At 45.6% G+C, this 22,636-nt stretch overlaps 1 protein-coding gene across 2 annotated transcripts in view; it reads right to left on the bottom strand.

Annotated features, from left to right (window-relative positions):
- SPECC1L (sperm antigen with calponin homology and coiled-coil domains 1 like) overlaps positions 1-22,636 on the bottom strand; it is a 65,115-nt gene that overhangs the window by 12,656 nt on the left and 29,823 nt on the right. For both annotated transcript variants that reach the window (XM_064168124.1, XM_064168125.1), the window contains exons 6-13: positions 21,875-21,948; positions 21,196-21,371; positions 19,411-19,574; positions 17,745-17,836; positions 14,040-14,130; positions 12,127-12,210; positions 10,652-10,808; positions 7,205-7,307 (exon numbers count right to left, since the gene is read on the bottom strand). In XM_064168124.1, coding sequence (XP_064024194.1) covers positions 7,205-7,307; positions 10,652-10,808; positions 12,127-12,210; positions 14,040-14,130; positions 17,745-17,836; positions 19,411-19,574; positions 21,196-21,371; positions 21,875-21,948 — 941 coding nt within the window. The remainder of the gene's footprint in view (positions 1-7,204; positions 7,308-10,651; positions 10,809-12,126; positions 12,211-14,039; positions 14,131-17,744; positions 17,837-19,410; positions 19,575-21,195; positions 21,372-21,874; positions 21,949-22,636) is intronic.

Consider the following 22,636-nt stretch of genomic DNA (forward strand, 5'->3'; position numbering starts at 1 on the left):
CCTCTAGTAGTGGGGAGAGACTTTTGTCTTTAAATAAAGGCAGTTCTACCAGAAGGAGTTAAGCGCCAGGCTGCTGCCACAGGCAGCTCTGTGGAGGACACCTGAGCAGGAAAAAAAAGCAGAGTTAAAAATCTGTAAGCCTTTCTAGAGACAGAGCTTAAGCATGAGACATTTTACACAATCCTATGGTCCCTCTCAAAGAGGAGAAAAACAGATGGCAGGGGAACACCCTGGTGCATCCGCAACCAAAGAGCACTTCAAGCACCACTCAAGCTCTTATTAATCTGTAGAGCAGAAGCAGGCGCCACAGGAGAGCGTCCCTAAGCTCACATGTGACACAACAAAGATTCTTCCTGAAAGAAGGCTGAAATGCAACAGGAAGAACATGAGCCATCAGCTGAGGCCGAAATACAGGAGCAGTTAGGCAGTAACAGCCTGGATTTGAACGCGGATCAGAAGGGGATCCTCACAGCAAAGAAGGCAAACTGTGCTGAGCTGCAGCACCCAGTACAGAGAGCAGGTTGAGGGAAGGGATTCTTACACTCTGCTGGCACCTCGCACTCTACACTTGAAATGCTGTAGTGAGCTTTGGTCCTCCCAGTTCATAAGTCACTGAAGAATTGCAGAGGGTCCAGCAGCCAACTGCAAAATGGTTAGATGATTAGAGAACTTGGCAGAAGGTTGAGGAATTTGCTTTATTCAGCCTAAGGAAGATTCAGGAGAGATGTAATTGGTCTTCCAGGGTCTAAAAGGCAAGAAGATGGAGGTACTCCTTTCACAAGGACAGATGATGACAGAAAGAGATTCTTCCCTTCTTTCTAGGGAAGAAAAATCTTCCTCATGAAACAACGAAGCACTGGAATAGGTCGCCCAGAGAACTGGAGCCTTCTCCCTCACTTGGAACATTCTAGACTGCTTAACAGGGCTCCGCATAACATCACAGGGCTCTCCCAACCTATGACTTCTCTGGAATTCACAATCTGGGATTGTTTTCAACCAAATATTAACTGCTGCAACTTGGTGAGCCAACTGTCTTCCTCCCTTACCCTCTCAGAAAACTCCACAGCTAAAAAACTCCACAGAGACCAAATCCACCCTGACTACAGAAACCTACAGTTACAAACCAAGAGTAAAGCTGATTCACCTCTGCCTTCAGTGGACAAAGCCACAGCTGCCTCCATCTCCTTGAGCCAGGTTCATCACAATTTGAGCAGAAGAACACCCTGCAGAGCAGCTATTTCTCCATCCCTTGCTCTTCACAAGGAGAGGTTCCCACATCCTAACTGAGTTTAGCTCACAAACGAGTTAGGGCACAGAGAAAATAAAAACATGTGTCTGTGTCTCTGGTGGATTACTTAATGAAATAAGTGGGCTGAGAAAGCAAAAGCATTAATACATTTCTCTACTATAATATATTAAACCATCAAAACAAGATTAGAGGTTGAAGCGTACAGAGCTTGTTAGGCTTCTTCCCATGGCAGAACATCTCTGCTCAAAAGCTTGTCAGGCTTTACATGCACACAAAGAGCAACCTTACAAAATCAGAAAGGTAAGCTACAAAACAACTGCTGCCCCTGCTCCACTGAATCAGATTCCACCACTTCTCAAACCATGCAATAAAGCTGAGGCTGGCAGTGCATTTCTGACAGCAGATGAGAACAGAAAGGTCTTTCTGCAGCAGACTTAACAGCAGTCCCAACAACTGTCTCTTCCATCTGCAAAGGCGGTAAACAGCAAATATCAGCCCTCCAGACTCTTAAATATTGGCTGTTAATGCTTCTCTCTTCAGTTTGACACAAAGAAGAACCATAAAAGGAGGAGTCATTCTCAAGAAACCAAATAACAGCCTTGGACATCAACATCTGAAGCACTCAGAGAGATTAAGACAGCTTCATAATTTATTCTCAGTTGTGTGGTAATTAAGTCCAACAAGCTGACAGGTCTCTTGTATCGGAATCCAATCCAAACAGAAAGAGGAAGCATGTCCTTCCTTAGCTCAACAGCTTTTGGCTAAAGCATCACAGCTCAGACCAGGAGAGAAGTGTTCTGGCAGCACCACTGCTTTGAAGCAGAAGCAGAAAGCAGCAGGGAGAGCACCCGCGGGCAGGAGCCTGCCCTCCAACACAGGCTTCCACACGCACGCAGCCTGCCCCTCTGGTCCTGCTTTCTTACATCAATGCAACAGCTCGAGGGGAAGGTGCCAGCTCAGTGCTGACAGAGCCATGTCCACAAGAGTGGATTTTAACAGAAGCAACTCAAACCCTCCTTTACCTTTAGCTTTGTTACTCTATGCCTATTGACTGGCAATGAAAGCATCGCTCAGCTCCCAGCTGCACTCAGCACAGCATCTGGGGCAGGTCCAGTTCCCACCCAAGCACACTGCTCAGGCACCACTTTTGTTGCTTGTTGCTGTCATGTAGCTAACAGGGGTAAGTTTTGTTGAGACAGGTAGCTTTGATCTGTACAGCAGGTAAAACTTCAGTGGTCTTTGCAGGCAAGGCAGCACTGCATGAATTAGAGGCCAGGTACCACAGTATCATAGAATTAACCAGGATGGAAGAGAGCTCCAAGCTCATCCAGCCCAACCTAGCACCCAGCCCTGGCCAAGCAACCAGACCATGGCACTAAGTGCCTCATCCACGCTTGGCTTCAACACCTCCAGGCACAGTGACTCCACCACCTCCCTGGGCAGCCCATTCCAGTGCCAATCACTCTCTCTGACAACAACTTCCTCCTAACATCCAGCCTAGACCTCCCCTGGCACAGCTCTAGGCTGTGTCCCCTTCTTCTGTTGCTGGGTGCCTGGCAGCAGAGCCCAACCCCACCTGGCTACAGTCTCCCTTCAGGCAGCTGCAGACAGCAATGAGCTCTGCCCTGAGCCTCCTCTGCTGCAGGCTGCACACCCCCAGCTCCCTCAGCCTCTCCTCACAGGGCTCTGCTCCAGGCCTCTCCCCAGCCTTGCTGCCCTTCTCTGGACACCTTCCAGAACCTCAATATCTCTCTTGAATGGAGGAGCCCAGAACTGGACACAGCACTCAAGCGGTGGCCTGAGCAGTGCTGAGCACAGGGGCAGAAGAACCTCTCTTGTCCTGCTGCCCACACTGCTCCTGAGCCAGCCCAGGATGCCATTGGCTCTGCTGCCCACCTGGGCACACCACTGGCTCCTGTTCAGCTCCTCTCTCCCAGCACCCCCAGCTCCCTCTCTGCCTGGCTGCTCTCAGCCACTCTGGCCCCAGCCTGTAGTACTGCTTGGGGTTGTTGGGGCCAAAGTGTAGAACCCTGCCCTTGGTCTTGTTCAATCTCATTGGCCTCTGCGCACCCAACCAGCCTGCTCATGTCCCTCTGCAGGGCTCTGCTACCCTACAACAGCTCCAAACTGCTCCTAGCTTGTTGTCATCTGCAAACTTACTGATGCTGGACTCAATCCCCTGCTCCAGATCATCAATAAAGATACTGAACAGGACTGTGCCCAGCACTGATCCCTGAGGATCCCACTAGTGCCAGTTGCCAACTGGATGTGGCACCATTCACTACCACTCTCTGGGCCTGGCACTCCAGCCAGTTCCTGACCAATATCAGAGTGAGTCTGTCCAAGCCATGAGCTGCCAGCTGTGCCAGGAGCTTGTTGTGGCAGATGGTGTCAAAGGCTTTGCTGTAGTCCAGGGAGACTACCTCCACAGCCTGCCCCACACTTGCCAGGCAGGAACTTGATCATAAAAGGAGATCAGGTTGGACAGGCAGGACCTGCCCTTCCTAAACGCATGCTGGCTGGGCCTGATCCCTTGGCCATCTTGTAGGTGCTGTGTGATGGCACTCAAGATGACCTGTTCCATGCCCTTGCCTGGCACTGAGGTCAGGCTGACAGCTCTGTCATTTCCCAGTTCCTCCCTTCAGCCCTTCTCGTGGCTGGGCACCACACTGGCAGCTTCCAGTCTCCAGGGAGCTCTCCAGTGAGCCAGGACTGCTGATAAATAAGTAGGGAGGTTTCCCAATGTTGCTGCAGTCAGGAAGCATGGAAAGCTTAAGGAAAGGCTAAAAAAAAATAGTCCACTCTTGCTGCTATGTTGTGGCGATGGCCTGGTTGGTGTCAGGCTTCTGGAAGTGACAAGCAGGGGCAGTACTGCTGGAGATAAGCAGGGCTACGTCTGGGCGCATCCTGCTCAGGCGCCGCCACAGGCAGCTCGCTGCCTCGCTCAGACGGCTCTGGCTCTCGGCTCAAAACCAAAGTAGCTGTGCCCCATACAGGCTCAACGCTCCACAGCAGCTGGACAGGATTACTTGATGCGTTGATGCTATCTGGAATTCATGACAGTTTTATGACACTGCACATACCTTGGAGGAGCAAGGAGGATTCTCTCTGGAAAAGGCAGCACTTGGCACTGCACTCGGAATCAGCTGCTGAGCGAAGCTAAACACCACCACAGTTGAGGCACCTTGGGCCTGTTTGTCTGAAAACTAAAGGTGATTTGCTCCTCCTTTATCTAAATGCATAAAAATACCACTCATCTTCAGACAGCAACTCTCCTCTTTCATGGATGAGGGATCTGCTCAGCCCTGAATTGAGCTCAGTATTTCAGTGAGCACAATGCTGTCTAGTCTGAACAGGCTCTAGATGAAAGCTAACACAGAACCTGCCTGCTGTTAGCACTGCAGTGACCTTCTGCAGATCACCACTCTCCAAACCTCAACTTCGAGGAGAAATTCTGCTTGCAAATAACACAACAGCAACAACACAGTGATGGCAAAGCCCTGCAGAATTTTACATCACTGACAATTTCTTTTCCTTTTATTGGCTTTTTGTATCTTTTTTTAGGTGCTCTTGAAAAAAAACAGACTTGGAGCACAGTTAAATATTGTCTAACAGACAATTTCTACTACATTTCAAGAAATCTATTCATTTATTCCTTTCTGAATTTGCTTCAGTAAACCAAGGACACTGCACAATGAAGCAATTTACTTTTTCTCGGGGTTAGGTATTAGCTTGTCTCAAGAGGAAGCCTTCTGATAACTTTCAAAACCTTGCCATGTGGAACTGTTTGTCAGAGGTGGAAAGCAGAGTTCAGTGTGTGTGAAGGGCTTTAAAAAAAACCCTTCCACCACAATGGTCTGAAATTACAGCTTCACTGCACTATCATCTTAGAATTACTCAGCATTTACAAAACACTACGCTTCTAAACCAGATGCAGGCTTCCAATCAAAAGCTTGAAAGTAATTTCCTAGAGGGGACAGAAGTTGTTCTTCCATTTCACTTGAGCAGACAAGAAAACACAAGCTGTATCAAGTGATTGGCTAGTACTCGGCTCAAGGAAACCTTCCCTCTGCGAGCAGCACAGACCCTGGTGGGGGAGGTTTTTGGTTGGTTTTCCTCCTCAGTATTTTCAACACATGAAACAAAAAGCAGCTGGAGAACTAGAGCTGCCCAAAGAGGAGGCCAACGGTCACTGGTGTGCTGCTGCTCGTTCATAAGGGCAAGCCAACAACACCAGACCTCTTCAGTGATATTTTGAGCCTCTGGCAGCTCACAGGCAGCTCAGTTTGAGCAAAACCTCTGAAATTAAGATTTGTATCTAGCTGGCTTTCTGGTTGCTATTTATCAGTCCATGTGTAAAGCAGAGATTCAACTATTCCCACAATCCAATCCAACAGACAATCCTAGTCCTTACTCTAATACTTGTCACTTGTTTGAATCCATGGAGTATTAAAACAATTAAAACTAAGTCAAGCTTCAATTAAAATAAATCCTTATCTGAGACTGATAATGTTGTTGAGAGGCCAGAGAAGCACAATTTATGGTGAGCATTATACTAGGTGTGTTTAAAGCTTTGGAACACCACTACCAGAGTGTTCAGCTGGAATTGAATTTCAGGGGATGGGAAGAATAATCAAATTCTGCACAAGGAAGAAATGAAAGATGAGGGTGCCTAAAGCAAAAGACATTCTTCTCCAAAGCCTAGCTTTGCAGCACCTGCTGCTCTTATCCTCCTCTTTCAAAAGCAGACCTGTACTGGTTCCACAGCTGCTATATGCTGAGGTTTCTCAGGAGCACCACAGTTAGCCAAGCACAGTAAGTCTTGAACCCTATTCTTTACTCCTCTTTATGAAACTCAAGTAACAATAAGCAGCAATCTCCAAAACTCAAAGGCATCCTCCTGCTTGTGCACACAACCACAGAAAAGTTGGGAACACCTTCTATGACTTTTCCAAGCCAGATGAGGAAGCTGTCAAATTCACCTTTCATTTTGAGACAATATGGGAAAATCTTTCTGCCTTCAGTTTTAGAGGATTTACAAGGAAATCTAACATCCTGCCTTTCCCAGCACGCGGGGAAGGAGAAAGGTCCTTTCCACGCAGCAGAGAGCCTCAGAAATAGCACAGCTTAGCACCAGACATGCCACAGGAAGAGGGGGAGGGCTGCTGTCACAGCCTGTCCATTTCCTATGGATGGGCGACCATCCTGTTATGCAGCTCCCCACTTCCTCCTGCATTGTGAGCCTCAAGTCATGGAAAGAGTCAAGTTCTGAAACAGAGGATTGTGTTGGGAACTCCAAATGCTTTCAATACAAGTTAACCAAACAAATACATCATGGGCAGACTATTAACATCCTGGTTTAGTTTGCTGAAGCCACTATTCTTTTGCAAAAATAATGTAATCAGGAGCACTCTGGAGAGTTATCTTGTTAGCTCTCTTGGCTTCTGATAACACTTGGGCTAACTGAAAAAAAGAGTCTGGAACTGCAGGAGAATGCCAAGTTCAAAACGCAAGACAATGCAACCTTCACAAAACAAACTGTCCACAAGTGGAGGCTGAACAGAGGACTGCTGAAAGATCCAAGACCCCTGCACAAACTGTCAAAGAAATGCCTCTGTAATCTGACCTGCATTCGGGACACACTCACTGGCACCTTCAGCCGCTGAAGTCTCCGTCACCCTTTCAAGAGTGCCATCTGCAGCAGGCTGGTTGAAGGTGCCTCGAGTCAGCTGCCCCCTTAAGAGGAAAGCTATTCTCAGCACGGAGCAACGGGAGTGAAGAGCTGTTAAAGGTGGTTAGTTAGGACTGGCAGCACGTGTTCCCAGGACAGAGTACAGGACATGCCAGTGCCATTGCAATCTATGCAGTCAACTGTGGACAGCCTGCTTTATGGCACTGGCAGGCTGTGCCGTGCTGCAGCCAGAAGCATGCGGTGTTAAACAGCTCTACAGTTACCTGATAGCCCTCTGTTTTTTTCTGGCACCACTTCAGCAAGGCGTTTCTCTTGGATCCTCCATATTCTCTGGCTAGAGCAGACAGGGGATCTTTCCTCTCTTCCCTAGGAACAAGGCAAAGATGCAACACAGAGCTTGTAACATTATCTTTTGCAATAGAAAGTTACCTTGTAAAAGCTTGGGAAAAAAAGGATAAATTATTGTCCCAGTGAAAGTAGCAGGCTGCTGAAAGGCAGAGCACAGAAATACCTGCAAAGATGGAAGAATTATTTCCAAGCAATTCATCCTTCTTCTTCCTTCAAACCAAATCTTTTTCTCTACATCTTTCCACCTCAATGACATTTATTGTAAGCGTTCAGAAAATGAAACTCACAACATGCTCAGTTCCAGCTCGAACCATTAAGCCAACTGGAGTGACTTTATTTTGTATTTAGAAAGAGCAGCAGCTGATGCTATCTCGGGCAGCTCATGGCTGATTACAAATGTCACCTTGAAACAACAAGTCTGCATGTGAGCAGTGTGCTGTGCACAGAACACTCGCCTGGGATCTGGAGCTCTCGGAAGAGAGGAGGGAGATCTAAGTGAGCTGATCTGCCACTTGATACCTGGCACAGCAAAAGCTATCAAGTAACTTCACCACCAGGCTGGCAGAGCATCTGAAGTGATTTATTTTAAGGAAAGATTGGGGGGAAAAAGAGCAATGTCATGGAAAAAAAGAACAATGTTACACGAGTTGGACATTTTTTCAAGTCTTACATCATCAGCATCTCTCTACCAGGTTTCAGAAATGAGTGCTTAGATAAAAGAAAAGCAGTTCTAGAGGTGAAGACTTCTGTATCAGCCTCATAACATGAGTCAGTAGCCCTGCAGCTACTGCAGTGAATACTCTGGCAAAAGGACTGGGTATGCTACCATGATGAAGGTGCCTTACTGGGTGTGAAGTCTGCCTGCAGTTGTTCCTATTTTCAATGCTTTCCATTTGGAAATGTCAAATATTTACCAATGGATCCAGACTGCAAAGACCTCCTTATCTGCCACCTCTAAAAAGAGTTCTCTGCAGGTGTAAGCAAGATTCTCCCAACATCCACCAGGATGATACCCGAGTCTCTCCTCTGGGATCCTTCCAAAAGGACACAGATTGTATCATTCACGCTCAAATCTTCAACTCTTTGTTCTTTACAACCCATTTAGTGACTTGAAAGAGAGACGGAATGTGGAAATGCAGAGTATTTGCAGGGCATTCTCTGCTCAGATTTACAGGTAGCAACCCTTCAGGTCCTGCCAGGGAAAAAGAAAGCAGGCAGGGAATGCGGACTTCTTTGTGCACGTGTGCTACCACGGGAACACCAGAGACTGTTCCATGCACCCCCATTTGTCACTCGACACATCAAAGAGAACATGTGCCAGCGTGCAGGAAGGCTTCTAAGGCACTAATCTTAGGTATATGCATTGCAGTTTGCTTGGCTGCCTTTGCTGAAATACAGATGGCAAGATCTGAGTTGCTTAGGAAGAGATAACATTTGAAACAGTCATGAAGATATGCACAGCAGAAGAATCAACAGCAAGCAGAAAGTGCCTTTCGCAGGCAAGATAGCAGTGGGAGCCTCCCAGCCTCACTGCTAACCTGACAGATTCGGCAGGACAAGGGAGCTGCTGATGGGGTATTTTAAACAGGAAATAAAGCATGAATGGATGACTGCATCTGAACCCCACAAGCACCACACAGCCACAGTGATGCTTCAAGTTCTGTACTTCAGCTCCTCCAGCAGTTCCTCTTTCAACAACCCAAGCTGGGGCACTCTTTACATCAATGACTGAACCAAATAACATTGGGAAGGTTATGCAGCACAGAAGTGACTTCAGAAGTGAGATCTGGGACAACTCAATCTCCCTTTGCCTTAGGCTCACTCAGGAGGGAGCTGCACAGCCTGTTCTCAGGTGGCAGTGGAAGCACATGGCTTAGATCAGGTTCTCACAGCTTTGAAAACACTGCTGAAGAAAACAAATCAGCATATGTTGTAGGGGACAATGAGGAATGGGCTGACAAATAAATCCTGTGAGTTAGAGCATGAGGTCAGCTCCATTCCAAACCAAAGGGCCAGCGAAGCACAGGGGATGGTAAACCACAAGTGTTTGTTTTAGTGCACTGCAGCAATAACTGTTTATTCTACACAACTTCCAGAAGAAGGTAGGGGAACAGAGAGAACCCTGAGCACAAACTGCAGCCAAGCAGCGACGTTCTGAGGACGGTTCCAGAGAGCCTGTCCCTCACCACACAGCACTGCTGCAGACTCCACTGCCAGCTCCTCTAGCAGTGCTCAGCACTGCAGCTAATGGCCAGGTGGCAGAGCAATGATGTCAGAACTGTCACTGCACAATTTACCATCAAGTGCCACCCTCTCTGCTGCAGGCTGCCAGCAAGCAGTCTCATGCGTTACCAGATCCAAGTTCACATAGAGGTGTTCTAATGTCTGCATGTAGTCAGTCTAAATGTAGGTGCTAGCACATACACACTACTAACTAATGCTGGGAAAGCACCCGCAGCTCCAAACGCCATTTAATTGGTGTCCAGTGAAAGGACAGCAGCAGAGGCATGCCTCAGCTGATTGCAGAGACATCCTTTTCAACAGCTCCCACAACTAAAGAACTTCCCTATTTCTAAAGTAATTATGACATGTTGCAAATGCCTCAGAAGGCTGAGGGTTTCATACTTCTGCTGGACAAAAGCTTTGGCAGGAAGCTCCGTGTTAAACAGTCTTGAGAAAGCAGTTTAACCTTGGCCTGCCAGTTTCCCAGGCAGTGAAGCAGGGCTCAGCAAACTTCACTTGCATAACATGAGGATTAAATACTTAGAAGTCCTTTGACTGCTAAGGCTACAGACAGGAAAATGTTCAATTCATCACACTCATCTTTTTATCTCAGGGATGAAGAGGGCTGCCGGCCCATTTGTTACTCAGACTTGCCTTACAATTTCACCTGGGGGCCAATTAACCCTGTGACCTTTTCACTCCTGGCTACTCAGCAGACTTGGCAGTGGCTGGAACCAAAACCTAGGCACGGTGCTTTTTGTCTCCAGCTGTATTACAAAGCGAGAGTTTATTGTGTGGTCCAAGTCACTCTGCAAGATTTGCTCAACATGCCAATAGCTTACTTTGTGAGTTCGGATTCGTGGCATTCCACCTAGGTGATATTAGTGATGACTTTGCCTGGTTTGCTAGTGGAGCTCAGCTCTGCTCTGAAATTCCTAAGCTCCAAAAAGCCTCTCTGCTGGTCTGGCTTTTAAGACACACAATGAGCTGCAAAACCCTGACTTTCTGAAGCTCTTGAAGATTGTGATTAGTGTGGGTGGCAGATGAGCCTGCAGCCTTGGTGCCAGTACCACATAGCAGATACAGACAGGCAGCTATGGAATTAACAGACTCCAGTGCAGCACAGAAAAGCTTCTTACCTGATTCGGCTTCTGGTGGTAGGGGTGACTGAGGCTGTTGGGGAAGAGGAGAGTGACAGCTGTGGGGAGGTGGTGCCCATTGCCATGAGGGACGCTGGAGATGCTCCATCTGGGGCACTGATATCCCTCTTGATTTCTTCACTGCTTCTGCGAGAGACTAAGCAGGAGAATGCCCATGTATTTATCACGTGCAAAGGGAAAGCTTGCCAGGACCATGCCCAGAGACCCATACCCAACACTGTACAAGGCTTCAGCACTTTGCCTTGACACCTTCCCCTTAGGAAATGTCCAAGATTTAGGCTGTACTACCAATGTGTGATTCAGCCAGGACCTTGAAGCAAACAAATGTGTCTTCATGTAGTATCACCACTGGGATTTGAAGGACTTAATGACTGAGAAGGAGTCCGAATGCAAAATCACTTACTCATCTCTACTCTAAGGAGTTGTCTTGCTAAGCTTCAAGCAGTTAAGAAAAAAGAAACCCAAAGCCAGGGCAGTCTAGAGATGACAGCTGCTTTACTTCCACTTAATTTTCATCAAGAACTGGCACATCTGTGATGTTTTGGACATTAATTAAACATCACCAAGTACATCAGAGACTGACCTGAGACCATTCAGCCACATTCCACACAGCTTGCTTCATTTTATCAAAGGCTAAACAATTTTTCTTCTGAATGAGAAATCTTAAAAGATTTGTTTTTTTAGAAGCCCTGCTGATACTGAGATGTCAGTTTGGCAGTAAACTAACACTCCCACCACTCTATCAACTTCTGGTTAGCAAATCCATTTCTCAAAACTCCAAGGTTAGCATCAAGTTGCAACAGCCACTGTTTGAGTCATACTAGAGAATCTTTGGGGGTTATGCCAGTGACAAAATGGACTAAATTATTCACTGCAAACATTCTTCTCTTCTACAAGATGGGCAGAAGTTTTGCTAGGTAATATGCAAACCCATTCCTATGTTTTAGTTAATGGATAATGATGCACCTGTTACCCAAAAAAGAACAGTCCTCTCATTTGAAACCATCAATTCTTTCCACAAACAAAAATGGAGTTGCTCAGTTAGAAAAGGTAATCCTACATCCAAGCAGTAAAAAGTGACAGGCAGGAACAGTTTCTTTCCTCACATATACCTTGAATACAAGGAAAGATGAGACAGCAGTCAACAGTTCCGTGCATAACTCACATCCATCCACTGGGCTGGTGCAGCTCTGCATGTGCAACGCCGACACTAGAGCAGCAGTTACAAAGTCTCTGGCTCCACCTGACCCAGCAAACCACAACAGTAGCTTACCACTGGACTTCAGCTTCTTTCCCCAAAACTCCATCAGAAAAAGCAGGTATTCCAAATAGCCAAAGAGAGCTTTTGTGACAAGAACCAACGTTCTCTCTTGAAAAACTAAAGCAGCTCTCCAAGTACAGCACTGAAATGAGGCTTGCCAGTGATACTAATAAGCTGAAGATTGTGGCATTACCAGAAATAGATTTGGCGCTTTCCATAGCAGGCACCCTTGGCAGCGATGCTGGCCTGCTGGTAGAGGATGTTCTCAACAAATGTTCTGGGCAAAGCAAAGGAAGAGAGAACAGCGTTAACAAAGATCCCACTTCAGTGTAAAACATTAGGTATGAGTCATGAACATCAGTGCCTGAGTCTGGCTGGTTTAGTGAGAGCAACTGTTTGTAGCTGCATGACAGAAAAGGCCTCAATTTGCTCATTATCTGTGAAGTTCACTATCAATACATCAGGACCTCCTTAGTCCTTTTTCCCTAAGGACTTGCCTTTGTCTATACAAACAGAACTGTTAAACCAAAAGGCTGAGCAGGGACTCTTTAATTAGCACATGGCCAAAAGTATGCCATATGCCACTCCCACTGTGGACTGGGAAAGCACATCACTTTGTCCTCCAGAATTCTTTTCTTCCTTTGGTTTGTTGTTGGATTTTTTATTACTTTTTAACTCAAAAGATACTTCTTTCCTCATCCATGCAGTGAAGCCCCAAAAGGTTCTTTTTCAGAGGATGTACAGAAAGATTACTTCTGTTTGCTGCCAATGAGCAAAACCAAATTACAACAAAATTCATTTTCTGTAGCATCAAATCAAAGCCATTTTCTAGTACTGAAGAAATATTCCTTCCAATAAAACCTCTAGACTGTAACAAAACTTTGACATACTCCCATGGAGAAACACTTAGAAATAGTACCTGGAATACTAAAAAAAAGAATAATGAAAATGAGGACTTAAAAAAGCAAACCCTCATTAGCTAGTTAAAACATGACACTGCTGCAGAGATGCTTTAAGATCTATATAGTTGGAAGGAGGAATTCTGTCTGGGACACTCTCCACTGGAATGCAGTCCTGCTCCTGAAAACATAAAACCCACATAAAGCACAGACCTCATCTTGGGGAGACAAACTCAAACACATGACCCCTGCAGCAATTAAAGAATCCTAAGCTATCTTCTTGGAAAGGCATTTCAGTATTCCTAAAAATATCCAGGTTTCTAAAATTAAAGCTCCAGCTGCATTGTGCAAATAACCCCACTGTACAAATAACCTCACTGTGCATCCAACAAAAGCAAGAAGGAAATCTGGTACACACAGGCTATTATGGACTGCTACAGAGAAAAAAAAACCCAACAAGCCTTTAGAAAGCATCAGACCTCAGGAATACCAAACTGAGAGGAAATATTCAGCCTGGAGTCATATAGGGATTATCTTGAGAAACATCTACCCAAAAAAACCCTTGAAGCAGGCATTAATCAGAGAGCTACACCCACCACATGATAGCTATTCATTCTCACAGGAAGAGCACATTGTGAGCAGGGCTTGGAGAGACAAAACAAAGTTCACACAACGGGGAAATATTGGGAAACAGATAAATCAACACTCAATTTCATCCCATTCCATTTTTCATCTGGCTCCTGAAGATTCAATACTCAACAAGTTGGGCTCTCTTTATTCCCATGAAATGCAATGGCAACCATCAGCCTTGTTTTACTCTGGGGGGAAAAGCCCTGCAGCTACACAACACAGAGCCCCAGAGGTGTGGATTCTGAATAGCTAGCATCCAGCTACAAGGTATGTCCCTGGAAGCGTCTTAGCTTGATTGGGCAAGTGGCCTCAGAGCGTTGCCAAGCTATCAGCATCAGTCAGGGGCTTGCTGGAGATTCCAAAAAGCATCTTTATGATAGGTCACCATGGGAGAAGAAACAAGGAATAAAACTTTGAGCCTGAGGTAGTCTATGAAAAGGGTTTGATGATTAAAAACATATCATAATGCTTCAGCTACAAATCAATGCTGACCAGAAACTGGGCACAAATCAAAGATACAATTTTTAGAGTACTAATAGCACAGCTGACAGCAGTTTGAATGACCTGGACTGGATACCTTGGACAGGGATTTCAGCGTAGCTCGGCCTTTTGTCTGTCAGTGTGGCAAGGGGTTTTGAAGCTGAGATTGGTCCACTTATAGAATGCCTCTGAAATGGAAAAGCACTTGTGTTAAGCAGAAAGGTAAAAACACATCCAAAGGGAAATGCAACAGCAGCTTTAGAAACTCAGATACAACATTAGTACTGACCTGACCTCGAAAACCAACAGAAGCTTTAAAAGTGGAGGTGGTGAAAGGGGCTGTGCCCACTGTACCTGCCGATCTGCCAGCTGAACATATGCAGACACACACTGGGCATTGACAGTGCAACACCCACCTCTTCAAACTAAAACCTCTTCCTCAGATCAATGTTGCAAATTAAGGCTAGGAAGTCTCTCAGCATTTTTGTATTAATTTTCACCTTCCTTTCTATTTTGTTTGTACAAAGCTGGTCTGGTTCAGCATGATCTGCTGAAGCTAAGCAGCCTCCTGCACGGAGCTGAGAGGGCAGTGCTGGATCTGGCACTAACCTCCACCTCCTTCTGCCTTTTCCTGGCAAATCAACATAATGCTGCACTGGCTGCAGTGCCTCCAACTACCCTCTGCTAGGAGAAACAGTTACCAAAACTCATCTTCTGCCGCTGAAGACTCGTGGAAAACCACCCACAATTGCTGTCTTGGATTAGTTACAAAAGAGCTTATTGCAAATTATAGTACATTTTATTCACTCTGTCCTCTCCAGCAGATCCCAATATTTAATCATAATCAGCCCAGTAATGCATTTATTCCAAAAACTCAGCACTGTGTCTGGCCCAGGAGGAGGTGAGAAGGTTAAACGAGCCTTATCTTTGCAAGATAAGAAAGCTCAGATGTTCCCCACGCCAAATCATGTGGGCTTGACAGACAAATCCAGAACTGGGATTAGAAGAAGTTAACAGCATAGAGTCTGCAGCATCCCATAGCACAGGCAGTATCACAGGGTCACCTACTGATCATGTAGACTCAAGCTACAGCTGTGCTTTTGGAGACCAGATGGAGAGCACAACTGCCAACACAGCAGGAAGAAGGTCAGCCCTTTGCCTATCAAGCCCCCTGCACGTACTACAAAGGCTATTCCTTTAAATGTGCAGACAAAAGTGACTACAATTGAGTCACACTCAAAAGTCCTTAGCACTGCTTCCCTTAAGAGCTGGCACTTCAACCTTGCATTGAAGTTCAGCCACTCAGGAAAACATTTGTTTTTTTCAAGTAAAGAACAAGGCCTGTACCAAAGTGAGAGCTGTTTCGTGCCCCTCCTCACCCCCAAGGAAACTGTTACAGCAGTTAAATAAAGAGGTTAGAAGGTTTCACTCTGGGGCTGTCATTGCAGGGTAAGAGCTCTGGCCAGGAAACCCAGGGAGCAGGCCCAGTGCTGGCTAAGCAAGCACCTTTGCCACCCTCTCTGCTTCTGGCTATCCCTGAAGAACAAAACATCCTTTACAGATATTCCCAGAAAGTGGCTGCACTGCTCAGCTGGTAACCTGATGTGCACTGGCCCTGTCTCCTTGTTCTAAAGCCAAGTGTTTGTCTTTTGCTGCTGTTGACACTGCAGACAGGGCTTACTTTCACTGTGCCTAGTTCCTTATTGCCTTACTGTGACAACTACCCGTAGTAGCGAGGTGACTAACACACTGCAAATGAGAGGAAGATGAATCAACTAATGTTTATCTGGCTCCACTTGGCATTCTCCATAGGGCAGAGAAAGAAAGTTCTCAGGGAAAGCAACAGAAAGGCTTCACTGTCCTTGGACTCCTCCCTAGGCATCTGCTCTGGTCACTCTCAGCAGCACAGCAGCTAAGCTTTGGGATAACTCAGCAGGGTTGACTTTACATTCTGAAGAGCATTCTCCTGCCTCTCTTCCTAAATTGTGTTGCAGTATTTGCAGCACTTAAAAGCAGCTGAGATAAATGATAATGAGCACTGCAACACCCCCAGAGATATCAATCCCTCTACCTTCTCTCAAGACCTGAAACCATGGATGACTTCTTTAAGATAGGACTTACTAAAATCTTGCTCTCCAATTGCAAGAGAGCCAACACCACAGTCAACAAATACACCAGCATTCCATAAAACAGCACAGCAGAAAAACAAGGCAGGGACATCAAAATAAGGATGAAAAATGGTTTTGAAACCAAACCTTTATCTCTTGAGCAGAAAATTGCCTTTAAATGCAATTTATATAATTGAGGTCACAAAATCCAGCCTCCTCTGGATAATTACAAATACTTTCAAGAAAACCACCTACTTCCAAAGACAATAGAAACCACTTTCATTTACACATCCTTTGCTCCTCAGGCAATGTGTCTCACTAATGGGTGTCCAGCTACTAATGACCTGGTTCTACCCCAGAAGAAATCCAAATTCAAGTAACTCTGGCAGATTGAGAATATCAGCTCCAGACCTGTAAACTTGAGCAGGTTTGCAGTATTTGGAGGTATTTCTTTGGCTCGTGGTTAATTTAAAGGTAAGCAAAGTGAAATAAGCCTTAGGCTTCATTCCAAAAGTTTCCTCTCTGCTAAAGCTCTGCTCTAACCTTTCAGAACATGAGATTAAGCGTGCCTCTTCCTACAAGAGCACAGGAATAAACAGAAACGTATAGACAGCTCAACAGGAACAAAGCATCTGTCAGAGAACTTGTCACATCTAACTTTAGAAAACTGCTGTCAGCAGTGGCTGAGCCCCAAGAGGTAGCAGAATCTCTCACAAAAACATTTGAGGTTATTTGCTTTATGAAATCCCTTTCTAAACGAATAAAAGCTGCAGCAGTGTGAGCACAGGAGAACAGCCAGTCTGTTCCAGGTGCTGCTGCTAGAGCAATTCAAGCCAATGTGGACAGGTTCTTCAGTGGGCACAGAGAGGATTCAGCACCAAATCATGAAGCTGACCTGCAGCAAGAACCAAGCTGTGCTGCTTCTGGTTATGACATTTTGAAGGCAGCAGAATTAGTGATTAGTAAAGGAGTAAACCAGAGTACATGCTCTGACTTTTCTTTGTGAATCTGGTCCCTTCTGCTTTGTCTTTAAACCTGTCGGCTGTTAGCAAAATCTCCCTTGATGCAGCCAGTGAGATAACAGAATGAGCAGTGCTCTGTGCAGCTGGGCACCAGGGCACTGCTGACCCAGTCTTAACACACGGAGGCTCCAGCAGCAGCTGAGCAAAACGACAAAGCTTCAGAGGGGACAGGACAGAACACACAGCACAATCGCCAACTGGCCAAGCTCTTAGCCAGTGCAAAATGATCCAGGATAATCAATCACAGTAACTCAACTCCTCTCTGGCCAGGTTTACTACTGGAAGCCCAGGCAACATGGGCTGCTCTGTACTGAGGACTGCTGACAGACTCCAGGCAGAGCCCAGTCTAGTGCCCAAAGGGGATTGCTGCAGTTTCCATGCCAGGTAGGATTAAACTGACCAACAAACCCCAGAACTAAGGAACACAGATCAAATTTTCCTCTCATGCTTCTCAGGAGCACAGGAATAGTAAGGGTTGGGAACCCTTAACTTCCAAGTGATGCTGACATCGTTCTCAGGGAAAGACTTTTGCTAGACTGAACATTTTGGTAGTTACTTAGGGCAACATCTTATCATGATGGCCCCCCAAAGTCAGCCAGTTTGGTGTACTGCCACCTGCAGCTTCACATGCTCTTCCTTACAAAGGGCTAAGTGCAGTCCTAAGACACTCACCTGCATGGGGGATACAGCAGCAGCTGGGGGGGTTTTCATGGGACTCGGGCTCAGGGGAGTGCGAGGAATGGCAGCAGCAGCAGGGCTTGGAACTAGGTGAAAGAGAAGAGAAGCCATGGTGAAGCATTGCACTGTCCTGCAGTGACACAGCAGACTGGCTACAGCCAGCTCTCACCCTGGCCTTTACATCTGGTTTTACCAGATCACAGCCTTCAGAATTTCAATGAGTAACTGACTGCATCACTCACAAGCATGCCTACACATTCACTCCTCTCTAATTACACATCTTGAGCATATCATCCATAGCAAACCCAGGAGTTTTCTGGGGGTGGACTAGTATCCTGAAGTGCAAGATACTAGTACCCTGGCTGATATAAATGATAGCATTACTAGTTCTCTGATCTCCAGATAAAGAGATGGTTGCAGGCTCCTGGGTCTGCCAGTAAGACAAGACTTAAGGTAACATAGATCACCTCCTCCTCCTCTCTTGCTTCCAGCTAAAGCCCACAGGTACTACATATTATGAGAGTCCTTGAAATTCTGGGGTTAAACAAATAACATATTTGAAACTTATGAAACCAGACAAACACAGAGTTGGTGAACCAGACATTTGATTACTTAACAGCATGATTAAGTCTCTAATAATGAGGAGGAAAGCAGGTAGACTCTTGAAATAAAAGACTGGACCGAAGGGAGAAGTGATTTATCATTTCACCAAACTAACTCTGGCCATAAGCACCTTGACCCAGTGACAGATTAAAAAGAAAGATCTTTAAAATTAACACCAGGCAAGGAAAGCTCTGTAAGTACCCATGAACAAAGAACAAAAGCATGGCAACACATTTATAGAATTGCCAGGGTGGAGATTCTTCTGCACCAAAACCAGCACAGGACTTTGAGTTTGCTTCTAGCCAAGCCCTTCGCATCACGGACTCAGAGCGGCACTATTCCTGTAAAGCAAATTCAAAGCCTAAAGGCCTGCAGAGGGAAATGGATGAATCTATACCAAGCCTTGGACGCAGTCAGACTCAAGAGCTTCCCATGCCAGAGTAACTCACTCTGCTGAAGCAGGGAAGAGGACCAGAGCAGCTGTTTCCACAATCAGAGTTGCAGGAGAATCCAGTGTCTCAGCAGGGAGGTCTTGTTAATTTTAGAAGATATTGCCTGTATCTTTTAATAGATGAGACTGCTTGGACCATATTTTAAGCATTCAGCACTTCAGGCTATAAGAATGTAAGTTATTAGAAGAAACAAACTTGGCTCTAGCTATTAGGTGGCTTTCAGAATGCTTAATTTGCTGCATTAAGATCCCATTTTAAGAGGCAGGCTGCAATCAGCTGTGCTGCCAGCTACCATTATGTGTGCATTATGTGTTTGTGTATTTCTGATACACAGAGGCAGTGAATCAAAGCATTTAGCATATGAGTCACTGGCAATGCAGCAGTCAAGAAAAATAAAGACAGGGCAAAAAAAAAAGGATGCTTGCACCTAACCACAGTGAATGATCTGTTGTGCACCTTGGTTGCTTCGTTTCAGTCACCACTTACAGGTCATGACAGCACAATAAAACAACTTTACTTTGAATCAGCTAAGCCATTAGAAGCATCTGTCAACACATGCAAAATTGTAAACTGGTGCAGGTATCACACTAGCTGAAAACCATTACCTTGGGAAGCACTGTCAAATGACTTGATGAGTGTTTTTACAGTGGGAGTTGGCTCCGAGGAGGTGGAGGATCTGCGACTCAGGCCCATTCCCTGCCTCAGAGCTGCCAGATCTCTCTCTACAGCATTCATGTAATTGTACACTCGACCACGCTCCTCTTCCTGCCTGAAATCAATATGCAGCCCATTTAAAGAACTTAAAAACCATTTTAGCATGCAAAGTCTTAGAAAAATCAACACAATTTTGAAGTCAAATTAAAATCTATGGTCCAAATCGCTCATTACATTAATCTGGTTTTCTTTCCACTGTAATTTAGGAATAAATTATCACTGTAAATTCTTACTGCTTGTCAGCTGGAGAGCTTAAGTACCAAGTGAAAATTCTATCCAATCAATACGTGATTTAAGGCTTAATTTCTGCTCCTCTCTCACACACACACGTACACAAGGACGGAAAAAAAGAGAGCCTTAAATATTGCGCATGGAAATAATCAGCTCAGAGGGGAGGATTATTTTTCACCTGCATAATCTGAAAACAATTCCAATGAGTACTAAGGAGGTTCTGGTATCCACTTTTAGGCAACATATGAATCACTTCAAAAAACACTAATTGGATTTTGAGTACAGAATATTTATAGTGGCTACTGTATTGTGTCACTCACTAGACAAGAATGTTTACAGCAATCTGTTTTCTACAGTCTGCAATAATGAAACATTGACTGTTTTTTTGCTTCAGACACTGCAGTAGACTTCCCTACCACCTTCCCTCCAATGCAGCAGGTATACCACTTACAAGGAATCTGATGCAGGTCCCTTTTTGTTCTTTGTCTGCAGTGATTCCAATCTCAAAGATATTTGTGTAGGAGTAGTAATGAATATACTGACTAGAACTAGAAACCCAATAACTGTAACCTCAAAGGTTCACTTGCAAGCAGCAATGGAACCATTACAGTTAGGGCTGAAACGTACTAGTGAGAATCAAATTACTTAGTTTGGTGATCACCTTATGCTCACCACTCACAGAAATCTCTCTCCCAGCCCAGAGGTAAGGCAACAAGCTCAGCAGCACTGAGGAAGCTCAACCACGGTGCCCACTCACAGAAAGGGCACAGTCTCCTTTGCACTGGCTGCAAGGGATGGTTGGGCTCAGACTGAGCTACCCCAAGAATATGCAACTGGCCAGAGCTCTGCCTGCAGGCACTGCCACAGCCTCTCTCTGCAGACAGCTGCAATGAGGGAAAATGGCTGTGTGAGATGGGAACAAGGAGAAAAAATGGGTAGGCTAAGGGACACTGGGGAGTTGGAGAGAGAGAGACATGTGGAACCACACTGTGAGCTCCCAGAGACAGAAAGTCACCACAAAACAACCCCTCAGAGTCAAAGGGATCCAGGGTCCTCCTCTTGCCAGCCTTACAAAGCTCTGAGCAACCTGCTCTAGTGAAGGATGTCCCTGCTGTCTGCAGGGGGATAGGAAGAGATGACCTTTAGAGGCCCCTTGCAACCCAAACGATTCTATGAAATGATATTCACTTGTTAAACATGAAAAATCCTCCACTTCAACCTGGTTTGTCAAAAGCACCAAACTCAACTTGGGATGGTGTAAACACAGAGGATAAAGACACAAATATTGCTCCTGTAAGTGCTCCTTTGAGCCTTTAAAGTCTGTGTTTGGCAGCTTGCTGCAATACAGACCCTCTCAGCAACAGGATTTATCAGCTTCAGGCTCTCAGTCGAAACAGTGGATCTCCATAACTGCTGCCCAGCTACAAGACAGACAACATGCATACTTGCGTGACTTGATCTCCTCCAGCTCTTTGGTGAGCTTCTCGTTCTTCTCCTGAGCTTCGTGCAGTCGACGCTTGAGGTCTCCTATCTCCTCCTGGGCCTCAGACTTGATATCGTTTGCGATAACCACTGCAGTCTGCAGGTCGGCTTGGAACTGACGCCATTCTGCTGACTCCTCCTGTAAGGAAATTCAACTTTACACTTAAAGAATTTGGAAGCTTAAAACAGAAGTTATCCTCATTATCCACAGTTTCCCAAAGCTACAATGGGAACCAATCTAGAGCAGTGATAAAGGCACGAGGCACAGCCTAACTTGCAAGCTAAACTGAAGAAAGTTGTGCTGGAGACAATTAAGCTTCCATGGGCATGAACTTCTTTTCTACAAAGAAAGAAAATGTTCAAAGTGGAAGAGAATCAATCCATCCATCCATCCATCCATCCATCCCCCTGCAACTCAGAAGATGCAGGACGGTTTTCTCCCTGGCCCACAGCCACATCTTTCAGGCCCCACGGGTTCCTTGGTGTCTGCAGGTAGGTAAGCACATTGTCATAGCATGTGCCCCTCCAGAGGTCATTCTGTGAATGGGATTACAGCCCACCCCACGGCTTTGCCACTTTTCACATGCAGCTCTTACAACATTCCAAGTTCACAATTTCTTCAGGTTTTAGGTCTTAGCCTACCCGGAGCCTCCTGTGAAGATTCTTTATCTCTCTTTCCATGTCATGCTTTTGGTCCTGAAGTTTTTTAACTGTATCTGAAAAGAAAGTAAAATTATCTGTAAAATCTTATTCAGGGATCTGTTTACTTTAAAAGCAAATGTTTTTAAAACCTTACTCAGAGGATACATTTTTATAACCAAAGCCATCTGGAGAAAAACAGTATGAGCAGAAAGAATGTGACAGCAAATGTCAGTGGATGCATACTTCTCTGTCACTGGTGAGGGGAGCAGCAGAAGCAATCTCAATTCCTACATAAACCCCAGTCTCTACCTATCAAAGTATTAAAATGACAACGCAGTAACAAAGAGCAAACTAACAAGGCAGTAATGTAACACTAAAGGGTCCTAAAAGCATGGATATTTGGTGGGTTTCCCTCTTCAAATGTGAGCTGTGGCTACACGAAGCCTTTAGATTCAGCTTATTCCTTGCCACAAAGCTGCTGACATAACTCATAGCCATGCCTTCAAGAGGGAGAAAATGCTTCTCATGGCCTCAAGGATCTTACTTTCTTGTCTATCAAGCTCCTCCTTGAAGACGAACATGCTGTATTTACTGGACAGGGACAGGCAGCCTAGAGATCACCTTATGCTCTCAAGGCAGCTTGACCAGCACCAGTCTCTGCCCCCAGGCTGTCTGACAGCCCAGCACTGCAATTATCACTCATTAATGACTTCATTCAACGCCCGGGGACAATGTGATTACTCCAGTCCTATAACTGAGCAA

This window comes from Pogoniulus pusillus, chromosome 30 (assembly GCF_015220805.1).
Source record: "Pogoniulus pusillus isolate bPogPus1 chromosome 30, bPogPus1.pri, whole genome shotgun sequence".
NCBI classification, from domain to species: Eukaryota; Metazoa; Chordata; class Aves; order Piciformes; family Lybiidae; genus Pogoniulus; species Pogoniulus pusillus.